Genomic DNA, 12,596 nt, shown 5'->3' with positions numbered 1-12,596 from the left:
ACAGGTGACCATCGAATTGAGCAAGCAAGGGAAAAAAGGACACCATTTATTCCCAAAGGAAGAACGCACCTATCCCGCTTATCCCTTATCATCCTAGAGAAGGTCGCGTGACCTGGGATTTTTTCCTGTAAGTTCTCAGGGGCAACAGGGAATTGCACGCAAATACACCACAACGAGGATTTGTAGAGTGAATGAGTTTTTGAGGTTCTTTCACATACATTATGTCACTTGACCCTCCTCTATGACCTTTGATTCCCAGAGCACATATGAGGGTAGGTAGAGCCAGAGATGCCAAACTTCTTATTCAACACTAGCACCTCAAGACAGATACACGCAGGAGGATGAGATGTGGACAGTCACAGTCTAGTGGTGGAGCTGGCCCAGGAATTCCTTCTTATGTGGAAATAACTGGACCTGGGAGGACACCATTCTCAAATATTCTACTCTCCAGAATTCTTGAGTTTCTGAAATCTCACTGTTCTACAGGAGTTAAGTGAAAGAGATCTATACTCATTCTTTCCATGGAAGTAGAAAGCCTTTCAGGCTGGCTGGGCAGAAGTGCTGGGGAGATGAAGGGTGGGTGGGCCTCCCACCCGATGTTTTTCTTGATCCCTCTTACCCAGTCCTCCCCCACCAGCTGGACAAGACAGAACAGTGAAGTAGGTCTTCCTGCCTCCATAGGGTGATCTCTCTGCCCCATTCCCCTTTCTAAGCCTCAATGGACGTCCACTGTACCCTCACACTATCCATGGCCCCAACTAGTCCACCCATCTCTGTTCTCCCTTAGCAAGAACCTTGGCTCTGGACTCAGCTTTCCTTATTTAAGGCTACCCATGATGTCGTCCTTGGATTTACTGGCAGACGTTCTACTGAGCTGTAGGAGAGTTTATGCTAATGGTTCGGACTGGTTTCAATGTGTCCCTTTCGAGGGTTATCTGCTTCATAAGCGAGAGACTTGAGAAGACTTTGTGATGAAAAATTTTCTCTCTGAACCCAACTCACTGACTTCTGCCCCCCAGTTCCTGTGGCGCTTCTCAATCATCAGCTCTCCTGGTCCTTATCTCATTGTCAGGTGGTCCCCTTTCTCTGGGATGTCTTGCCAGCACCTGCAACCTGGTGTGTGTAAAACGGACCGTATCCTCACTTTATTGTCACACCTTTCATGACATCATCACAACCATCTCCTCCGTCACTCATCACCACACAGTGTGGGTGCTAACCTCTTAACTGCTCTTCCTACCTTTGATCCCTCTCCATTTACTCCACTCCGCATCTTTCCCACATTTGTCTTTCTTACTCAATGATCTGATCTCCACTTGCTCTAGAACATTCAGCCCCTGCTACTTGGTCACCCCGTGTTAAATCAAGGCTATCACGACCTGGTCTAGCATGTGTTTACTCCATCCTCCTCTGCCCTTCTGCAGCTCAGCTCTTAGAATTTCCTCTGCCTACATCCATCTGGAAAATTCCAGTCCGCCTACCATACAATCCTCCCAGGTGGAAGTGTTTCCTCTTTCTCTCATCTTTTAGTACTTACTTGTTCTTTGAGGGCACTTCCCCAACTAGCAGCTAGCAATGTCTCATGCACAGTCATTTTTCAGACGGGGTTTACCAAATGAATGTGCGTCACAGATCCAAAGGCCTAGCGCACTAATGTCAACTTTTTGGGTCCCAGGAGAGACCAAAAGGGAGAGGTTTCTGAGGAAAAATGGACTGACTGGTATCCCTTACCTTATTCTAAAAAGCATAGCTCCAATCAGTCTATGTCTCAGGATGACCCTGGCTGGTGCTATGAAATGACTCTGTGGAGACTGGTCTTTCTTGACTCTACTCACATTTAAGAATTGATCCAATGGTCTCTGTATCTGCAACCCGAGGGTTTTGGGTTTTTGTTTTTTTTCCTTTTTTAAACTGAGGAGGCTCATTAAGTGTATTAATAAAGATAAGGAAGGTGGATTTTCAGTGCCAAATCTATCTCCTGTGAAAAAGGATCTTAGTTCCTTTGTGTAGCTGAGAAACAGCGTCCTAGAGATTAACAGTGGGAAGGTGGCGTACGCAATCCTACATAATGGTTGTAGCATTATGGAAGTTCTAGTGGAATGATACTGACAACGGGCCAAAAAAAAAATATTCTAATTTGTTAGAATAATAGCAAAAATAGAAGTACCTTTTCTTCTCACCTATTTCTGTTTAATGTTCTATGTTCAGCCTTATGGAATCTAAATAATGGAGAAGGTCTGTTGGGAAATTCAAGGGCTTTAGAGATTCTTTATCCTTATTCTTTTTATGGGTTTTTTATTCTTTTTTTTCTTATTCTTTTCTTTCTTATTCTTTTATGGGTTTAGCCAACAATCAGTGTTTCTCAATGGCTCACAACTGGGTTTTTTACTATACTTGCAGGTGACGGGAAAGGAATTTACCTGTGTGCTTAGAATAGAGACTGTTCAGGGATCTGTCTACCTGATGGGACAGACCGATGTGACAGGGAGTTCTGTTTCTCCCGAAACACCTTCCTCTGGTTTCTGACAGACCTCCAAAGACACACAGTTCTCTCTTCCTCTCCTGATATGAATCCGAGACCTACCTCACCTAGGACGACAGCTTTTCATTAATCTTATTTCTTTCTGGGGTTGGGCAGTTTATGGTATTTAGCTATTTCCCTCTGAAGTGCTGCTCAAATGTCCCCACTCACTCCACACAAAAGTACTGGCTTATTTTAAGAATGGCACCAATCATGGGTCCGACAGTCAGTGCAAAATATCGGCAGATGCTAACTTCTAGATCTTGGGGAAGAAAGAAAAAGACGTCAAAAGACGATGCAAACTTTTGCCTTTGATAAATCTTACTTGTGAGGCATTTACCAGCTGGATGAGCATAAAAACTGAATTTTTTTTTACATGAAGCACTACATCAATTACAAATCAGTTATCTGACTGTTTTAATAAGTCTGAATACTCATCACTGTGGATAACCTCCTGGCAAGCACCGTGTTACTGACTTCTTCATCCATAGCTGCCCTGGCCTTGGGAAAATCATTACGGTGCTAGAGCAGGAAGCTGGCCTTCCAATGCTGGGCTAAATGAAAACGTATTCTATGTGTCCTCCATATGTAAGAGGATTCAGTCATTAATACTTACATATTCAGTAAGACCATACTTTGCTCATTAAGACCTCGACGTTTCCTACTTATTTCTTTTTAAAAATTACTGAGAAAAAAGAGCTAAAACCACTTGAACAAAGCCAGTACTGGACACCCATAAAAACAGATTATTAATGTCCATAAAACAGATTATTAATGGGTATGTTTTCCTCTAGGACACAGGACGGTAGTATCGCTTGTTAGCATCTGGATGATCCCAGGGTTTGAGGTCTTACATGCACCTTTTATTGGGCAGCTGCTGAAGTGAAAATAAAATGAAATAAAAGACAAGCCATCCCCAGTGCCTTAAAAACAAAACAGTGAGATAAATAACACAAGAGTGTTTCTAAGCAGGCGTAGTAACGACTTGTCCTCAGAGTTGAGAATGTGTTAGCTCCCAGGTGGAGGCACTTGTGATGGCCCTCTCAGAAGCAAATTTGAGAGTTGCTTTCAAGGCCAAGCGAGTGGCTCTCTGGCCCCCGTGGATACGCACTGCGGTACTGGCAAAGCCAGTCCAAGCCCCCGAAATGTCTGAGTCTGACTTAGACCAGGCCAGGGAGCAGCCCGTATTTCACTGCCAGCGAGGCCTCCTCCCTGTGTTCCCCACCCTCCAGAGCCGGGAGCCTGAGACACCTGAGTCCTCCAAACAAGCCATTAGAAGCGGACAGATGATTTTAAATCGCTGCGCTGTTTCTACTTTGGACACCAAACTGTGGACCTTGGGGAGAGCCCAGCCCTGTGTCCTACCCCTGAGATAAGTTTCTAATTTATTTGCCAACAAGACAGAAAGTAGAGAAACTGCTTTAATTCTTACTGCCGTCCAAAGTTTTGGAGACTTGATTTTAGAACCTCTAGGTACTGGTAAGGTTGGAAGCTAGAGAAAATTAGTAATATAATCGGAGACATTTTGCTTCTCATTTAAAAAATCTAAATCAAATATTTGCTAAATACCTACATTATGAAAAAGTCATCCTGTTTCACTGAGGTACTTCCAAAGCCCTTATTTCACTAGGAAATGGACAGGATATTATTTGGCAATCATTTTGAAAATTAATTCAATACTTAACCTCATGTTTAAGACAGCCTTCTGGAAATCCCCCGAGGCTCCTTCTCCACAAACACACCCTTGTCCACAGGGTATATTTAAACCACCATTTCTCACCACCTGGCAACAGTCTGCTTCTATGCCTTCCAGTGCCTGCTCTGAAGGGTCCTCAGACAAACGGTTTTGTTTGAGGAAGCGTGGCAAGAGTGGATGGTGCTGGCAATGAGAGAAACTGAGGCCTCCCGCCTGATCCTTTGGGCCCTCCTACGTATCTGTTAAGATGCCCCTCAATCCAATCTCTTACTTAACTTTTACCAATTGCTCTCTTGAAAATAAAGTCTCCCACATTTCACTTCCCAACATGCCGTCTGTTCTCTTTCCTGATCACACGGCAGCAGGGTGTCATGTGGAAGCATGGCTTTGGGAACTAGAAAGATCCAAGGTTAGCACTGACATTTACTAGCTCCTTGACCTTGGAAAAGTTACTCAGGCTCTCTGTGCCATGGTTCCCAGCCCTGCGAATGGAGACTGCTGGTAATTCCTACCTTAAAGAGCTGTAACAATGAAAGCAGACCACTGAACCCAGTACTCAGCAGCATGCCTGGCATATTGAAAACATGGGACTGAAAAACGAGTTGAAGCTGGCTGTCAGCAGCACCTGAGTCTGATTCCTCTCCAGGGCTGGGCCGCAGGCCACCAGCAGTAAGCCCTCTTAGACCCAAATCGAGGTTGACCCGCTTCTGTACAACTTTATTCCTTGGGCACATGAAGCTGTTGTCTTCCACTGTGATGTAGCTGCTGGGGCTGCAGGAGAGGGGAAGTCTTGCAGAGGTGCTGAACTTACACTTGGGTATGAGTATCAGCCCACCACCGGCTAGGCACTGCACTAAAAGCTTTATTTACATTATCTCATTAAGTTCTCATCACTCAAAAGGGTGGATGCAGACGAGGATGAGGAACTTGGTATTTGTGTCTGGGTCTGTCCCATTCCAGAATTCTGTTCTCACTCACGGAATCTGATGCCTCTCTCAGAAGAGCAGAGGAAGGGGGCCCTCTGCCTGGGCTAGGAGGGGGCAACTTCACTGTCTCCGCAGCCTGCATTATGACATATGAAGTCCTCCATATACATAATGAGCATAAACATATTTATATTATTTGTAACAAAAAATAAGGCTTTCTTAGTAAGGTTTGTTTTGTTGGTTTACAGATACAGCGATAACTGTTGCTGGGATTCAACATGGAGTTTAATGTCTGTTTCTATGTTATCACCTAGTTTTTAGTGCCAGCCGTCAACTTTTGCTTCTATTTTGCAACGAAGCCAGTGTCTCCTGTGAGCCATCCCGTAGGCATGAGGGTTCATGAAGTGCGAGTCAAAAGGTTTTCCCAGAAAGCATGAGAGCACTCTGAACCTTGCAGAGGCAAGGCCAGCATAATCCAAAGTGAATCCAATCCTGGCTCCCTCCTGCTTTGTCCCGTCTCTCCCTCCTCCTCGGGGAAGAGATCTGCTTGGAGGAAAAGGGGGGAGGGAGCAAAGAAGTGCATTGGGAAATGGAGCCCTGCCCCCAGTCTCTTGTTCTCTGGGAATACTTCAGGGACAATCCTATTCTGGAGGACGCTGAACAGACGGAACAGTAAGGGGGCAACGAGATGTTTCTGAGGTCAATTCACAAAAAGCACAGGTGATGAAAAGACCAAGGATAAAAGTTATATGGGAAGGCGGGGCACCTGGGTGGCTCAGTGGTTTAGGCCGCTGCCTTCGGCTCAGGTCATGATCTCAGGGTCCTAGAACGAGTCCCACATCCGGCTCTCTGCTTCCCTCTCACTCTCTCTGCCTACTTGTGATCTCTCTCTGTCAAATAAATAAAAAAATCTTTAAAAAAAAAAAAAAGTTATACGGGAAGGCAAATGAGGAAAGGAAAATACCATTCAGAAGCCAGGATCTCCATGTTTTAGAAACACAGAGTCAGAAACCTCCTCCTCATAGACATGTTCCACTTAATATGTCTAAACGGGCCTCTCTTCCTGAACCTCCCCAGTCTGTCCATTGGTCTACCTGCTCAAGCTAAAAACCAAGGAGACATCCTGCTCTTCTCTTTCCCTCGCCCTCCACTACCGATCCACCGTCAGCCTTGTCCAATCACATACATCAGCCCCTGACCCTGTGTTCCATTTCTGTCCACACCCCTCCACCAGCACCCCTACAACACACAGCCTTGGCCGCTCCTCTGGACTAAGAACATGTTGGATAGGAAACTCCAGGGTCCTGAGCACCAAATGGGGTCAAGAACAGGTTGATGTGAGCTCTGAATACTCCCATCCCCTTGCATCCATAGATTCCTCCCCCTTGGGGAGCATCGCTGGATAAAGCCAGTCAGGGTCCTGATGGCCAGGGAAGGACAAGCCTGCCCTTGGGTCTGCCTACAACACTCCTCCTGAATGAGGAGACCCATTTCTCTTACCTCCAAGTCACCCATAACTGGTCCATAGCCCCGCACTGGACACCTGTTGCCCTACTTGCTCCCCCGTAATCTATCCTTCTCCCACCTCACTCTCCTCCCCATACCCAGAATGACCTTTTAAAATAAGTCAGATCATGTCCCTACCATGCCTAAAACTTCCCTGCCTCACTTAGAATGAGCTCCCAGCTCCCTGCCCTCACAGACTCCAGGGGCACCTGAGGACTGGGAAGAAGGTGATCCGAGATGGGGTTAATAGCATGAGCCCTGGCACCAGAAAGCCTGGGCTCAGATCCTGTTTAGCTGCTACCATCTTTGTGAATTTGAGCAAGTTCCTTAAACACCTCTCCAAACCTTAGTTTCATCTATAAACTGGTGATGATCTTACAAGTACCGTCTTACTTGGGACGCCCAGGTGGCTCAGTCGGTTAAGCGTCTGACTCTTGATTTTGGCTCAGATCATGATCTCAGTGTTGTGAGACTGAGCTCCACAGTGGGCTTCGTGCTGGGCATGAAGCCTGCTTCAGACTCTCTCTCTCCCTTGCCTTTCCCCAAAACCCTCCCTGCCCCTGGCTCAACACACACTCTCTAAAAAAAGAAAGAAAATAAGTACCTGTCTTACAGAGTTTGAGTCAAGTGCTCAGTGCAGTCACACTCAATATTAGTGAATAAAAATAATCACAATAGTGGAAACATTACCTAATTGAAAGCCAGGGTCTGAATCTTCAGTTACAAGCTTTTCGTACACTTCCTTAGCTGCCAAGCAACACTGTCTACACACTAAATGTTAGAAGTTTACTTGTAGAAGGCAAGCTAGCAACTGAATGGAATAATAAAACTATAAAACTTACAGCTAGAAAATATCCAGAGTACTGCAACAGGATTCTCTAAGGTTTCACAGTGCCAAGAGAAATTGAAAAAGCTCTTAATTTATGTAGTTGCGCAACTACTGAGATCTGCCCTCCTTTTGAATTTAGGTTGAGAAAGAATAGGAAAAAACTAAAGCAATCACTGAAGAACTTTCTGATCATCTGAAAGCCTGCCCCTTATTCAGAGTATGACTCATACCCATGATGTCTTTCTCCTCTGGAGCTGGGACACCCATATTGCTCAGGGAAGCCATTGTATTTACAAGCAACACCAATTTTTATAAGGAACATCACATAAAACCAAAATTTGTTTTCTATTCATGAATACCCACTAGTCCTGTTTCACCCTCCTCAGATGTCACATGAAATTCCTTCCACGTGATAGTCTTTAAATACCTGTAGATAGCTGCCTTGTTCTCCACCAAAACAGTGTCTCCTACAGGTTAACGTTCCTGGGTCTTGAAATCCTTCCCCAACCACATCTAGACTCCATAATCCTGGGTGTAATTTTCTCGAGCATGCTGGTCTGTCAATGACCCTTTGAAAGAGGTCCCTCAAAGTACACACTATCCTGCAGGAGTAGTCTTGCCATACTGAACAGAGTAAGGTATCACGTCCTATCATTTTCATTGATATAATCAAAGATCACATTAGATTCACTGCCAGACACAGTGACTTGCTTACAGTCAATTAAAACCACCATGCTGTTCATGTACATGCTCTTCCATCAACATCTGTCTGTCGGGCCTTTTCCAACCTCAAGCAGGATTTTACATGTATTCCCTATCTCTTCCATTTTGTTGGCACCTCTTCACTATTCTAGCCTCTCCAGGTCATTTTGGATTCTAGCATCCATGGGCTAGTATATGTAGCTTCATATCACACAAGTAGTGGATTATCAGGTCATCCATATCCTCATGCTAGTCACTGACAAAGCTGTTGAATGGGGCTCTGCCATCTGCGATCCAGACCTGCTCCCAGCCCCCCAGGGGCTCATTGAACTGCCATTCCTTATGCACATTCTGTGGAAGACACACCCTAGGGTCACCCCCAATGACTCATGCCCTTGTATCATCTCTTCCCCTTGAGTGTGCAACCTGTGACTTGCTTCTAACCAACAGAACATGGCAAAGGTGATGGCATGTCACTCCCTTGACTTCCATTAGATGAGATTACATTACATAACACTGTCTCAGCAGACTGGAATGAGAGACTCCCCTGCCAGTTTTGAAGAAGCTATGGTGTGGTTGGATGGTCACATGGCAAGGGGCTACAGGTGACCTGTAGGCCAGTACCCCTTCTTGCCTCCGAAAGACCCCAAGAACCTCAGTCTCACATTTGCAAGGACATGAATACAGCCAAGCACCCAAAGCAGCACAGAAGCAGAATTTCCCCAGTCAAGCCTCTGATGAAACCTCAGCCCCTCAATGACAGGGTATCCTGCTTTGGGGCAGAGGCCCTAAGCCTGGCCCAGACACCTGATCCACAGATACTGTGAGATAAGAAATGGGTGTTGTCCTTTGCTGCTGAGTTTGTACTTTGTTACATAGCATAGAAAACCAACATCACCAATACATTCACCAACTGCGCTGTAATCCAGCACCTATCTTCTCCATCTTGTTCTTAACAGCATCAGTGACAAATGTCTTGGTAAAATCCAGATATGCTATTTTTTAATTCTTCTAGTTTAAATGATCCAGTAACTCTGTTAATGTGCAGAAATAAGATTTGGTTCACCTGCCTTCTTCTTAGTGAATTCACTCTGATGATTGCTGCTTTCCCAAAAGCTCACAAATTATCCTCTTAACAACCTCTTTTCAGGCTTGAAGACCAATTTCCCATTCTACACAGTGTGTCTACACATCTATTTCCTCTTTTTGAAAATCAGGATTTCTTTGCTTACAGGCAATCTCCTGATACTCTAAAATTCTCCTGATTTTAAGCTATCTGAGGGCAAAGACCATCTGGGCCTCTCTGCATGCCCCAGAGTGCTTAGTACAGCATCTTTCACATAGTAATTTCAACTTAAAAGCAGTAGAAATAGTTCATGACTGAAAAATGCTATTAATATATGATTGCCACAAATCTCCAGAAGAAGAGTTAATCTGAGCCAAGAATTTTCAATTTGCATGAGTGACCTGGATCAGAGTAAAACTCAGATTTTATATGCAAGTCACATTCTTTCTGTCCTCTGTGGCTTTATGGTTATTGTGATGGCCAACCATCCATCTGCTCATGACACTTAGAAATGGGAATCTCTGTGACCTAAACAAATTAATCCTGCTTTCAAAGGACCCCGATTTATAATGACATTGAAAGAGCAAGGCACCAAGAAAGTCCAAATTCAGCAAATAGTTAATGGACTGCCTTTGAGTGCTGTCCACAAAGTCACAGTTAAAACTCTTTTCAAGATGTGAAGCTTAATCTACCTGCCCCTTGAGTCTGGGTTGGACTTAATGACATTTTTAAAGAGCAGAATACGGTGGAAGTGATAGTTTGTGACTTCTGAAGCTAGGTCATAAAAGGCATGTGGCTTTTTCTTGTGCTTTCTCTTGGATCACCTACTCAGCAGTCAGCTAGCTGCCATACTGTGAGAACACTCAAGCACTTCACATTGCCAGGATTGAAAATCTCTTGCCAACAGCCAGTAGGGAACTGAGGCCTCCTGCCAAGAGCCATGTGAATGAGTTATCTTGGAAGAGAGGTCCTCAGTCTCTGTTAAGAGTTCAAGATGACTGCAGTCCTGGCCAATATCTTGACACAACCTAACAAGAGATACTGAGTCAGATTCATCCAACTAAGCCACTCCTGAATTCCTGATCCACACAAACTGTGAGATGGCAAATGTTTACTGTTTTTAAGTTGCCGACTTTTAGGGTAATTTGTTATATAGCAATCAGTAACTAAAACGAATACATTCAGAATTTTCACTTACCTTGTAGTATTGTAAAGTTCTTGATGAGCTGACCATGCTTGGAGTCTACCAGCTTCATTTCTTCCATAATCACTGATAAGTTAGCTACTTCAGTGTCTAACCTTGACCTCATCATATCTTGCTGCATCCTGAGAGAAACAGAATCCAAACGGATGTTGGCCAGTGTGTTATTCAAGGAGGTCAGATCATCTGTGTGTTTGGTCAGTGTATCAGTGCACGTGGTCCTGACTTCATTCAGATTGCTGGTCAGCGTCCGCAGGTAGTGGGCAGTATAACTGATGTTGCTAATGATGTTCACTATATCCGTCTCAAAGAGCTGGAAGCGTTCCTCCAGCTGGCTGAACTTGATGGCTGTCCTGTTCTCCGCGTCCTTGTGTACGTCCTGCAGGTCTTTCAGGTTCTGCTCATTGGCTTGGGAGGCTGTGGTGATATTGTCCATCTGCCCCGTGAATGAATTGAGCTGGCTGTTCATATCCTCCAGGGTGTCGTTGTTAGCTTTGGCCAAGGCAGAGTTATTGGCAGCCAGTGTCTGTAAGTTCTGCACTTTCTCCTTCAGCCAATCAGTGTCCTTCTTGGCTTGAAGGAAAACCTGCTGCAGATTTTGGAAGTCATTCTTGATTCGCTGGATGGCCTGGCTTGTGTCATCCACAGACCGCTGCAGATTGGTGATGAGGTTCCTCTGCTGCACCTGGGTCAGGTTCAGGTTGTTGAGGTTCATAACGACCACGTTATGAGAGTACATTTGGCTCTGCAGGTTGCCCTGCAGCACGCTGGTGTCTTGTTGCAGATTTGTGACATACCCATTATACGCCTGGAGGGTTTTGTTTACAGTGGTGATAAGGAAAGAGTTATTCTCCAAAGTTTCTTTCAGTTGACTCTGCCTATCCACCAGGGCATCCCCACTTGCCTGTAACTTCTCCAGAGTGTCTTTGTTCTTGCTGGTTTTCTCTGTGATCTCACGCAGCTGCTGACGAAGATCCAATATGTCTGATCTGAAGGTAGAGAGTTCTGAGTTGGTGCTCATAGCTTTCTTCCCAGTTTGGTCCCCTGGAATAAGACATATTTATTACTTAGACTGGTGGTATGGAGAAATGCTCAGGCAAGGTCAAAGATCCCAAAGAGGGGGACCTGGGTGGCTCAGTCATTAAGCTTCTGCTTTCAGCTCAGGTCATGATCCTGCGGTCCTGGGATCGAGTCCCGCATCAGGCTCCCCGCTCAGCAGGAAGCCTGCTTCTCCCTCTCCCACTCCCCCTGTGTGTTGCCCCTTTCTCTGTCTCTCTCTCCAATAAATGAATAAGATCTTTAAAAAAAAAAAAAAAACAGGGGCGCCTGGGTGGCTCAGTGGGTTAAAGCCTCTGCCTTCGGCTCAGGTCATGATCCTAGAGTCCTGGGATCGAGCCCCACATCGGGCTCTCTGCTCCGCAGGGAGCCTGCCTCCTCCTCTCTCTCTGCCTGCCTCTCTGCCTAATTGTGATTTCTCTCTGTCAAATTAAAGAAAACAAAAAACAAAAAAAACCCCATAAAGATCCAAAAGACACTTAACTGGTATGAACTGTGTGTCAGATATAAAATTTGCGGTCTATGCAGAGTGTTTTGCATTAGTAAAACCCATGTATCTATTCAAAGTGGGTCCTGGGAAATTGGGAAGGGTGCTAACTTCCTAAGCACTTTTCTCAAAGAAGCACGGGGATTTTATCAGGTTTTAGAACACTGGGCAGGGTGTCAAGAAGGAAATAACTTACTGTTTATTAAATTTACTATTAATTCCTTCCTAAAAAAATGAAAATAAAAATCAAAGTATAGAAATAAGTTGGAATCTTTTAATTTTTTAAATTGATTTCTGTAGCTCTTCTATGCAGTTTAGAATATTTCAAGTAGGAATTTACTGAACATTTTATAAAGGAGATTTTTTTTGTTTTTTTTTCCTCTTATTATTTTTTATTGAGATGAAAATTATAGCATATACACAAATTTTAAACTTTAAAAATTACCCTAGGTTCACATCTCAGCTGTTCTTCTTCCTAGTTAAGTCACCATTTTCTCCTGTATAAATTAAGGATGACAATACCAATATCCACCTTACAAATACTCAGAAACTTTCTCTGTAGGTTTGTTCTAAAGAGCTTTTACTAAAATCTAGGTGTGGTCCTTT

The 12,596-nt window shown here is 44.4% G+C and overlaps 1 protein-coding gene across 1 annotated transcript in view; it reads right to left on the bottom strand.

The window, feature by feature from the left end:
• COLEC12 (collectin subfamily member 12) overlaps positions 1–12,596 on the bottom strand; it is a 191,973-nt gene that overhangs the window by 23,457 nt on the left and 155,920 nt on the right. Inside the window, exon 5 of the mRNA XM_046025989.1 lies at positions 10,445–11,491. Coding sequence (XP_045881945.1) covers positions 10,445–11,491 — 1,047 coding nt within the window. The remainder of the gene's footprint in view (positions 1–10,444; positions 11,492–12,596) is intronic.

Source organism: Meles meles, chromosome 12, assembly GCF_922984935.1.
Source record: "Meles meles chromosome 12, mMelMel3.1 paternal haplotype, whole genome shotgun sequence".
In the NCBI taxonomy this organism is placed as follows: domain Eukaryota; kingdom Metazoa; phylum Chordata; class Mammalia; order Carnivora; family Mustelidae; genus Meles; species Meles meles.
This window is presented reverse-complemented; position numbering and strand designations above follow the sequence as displayed.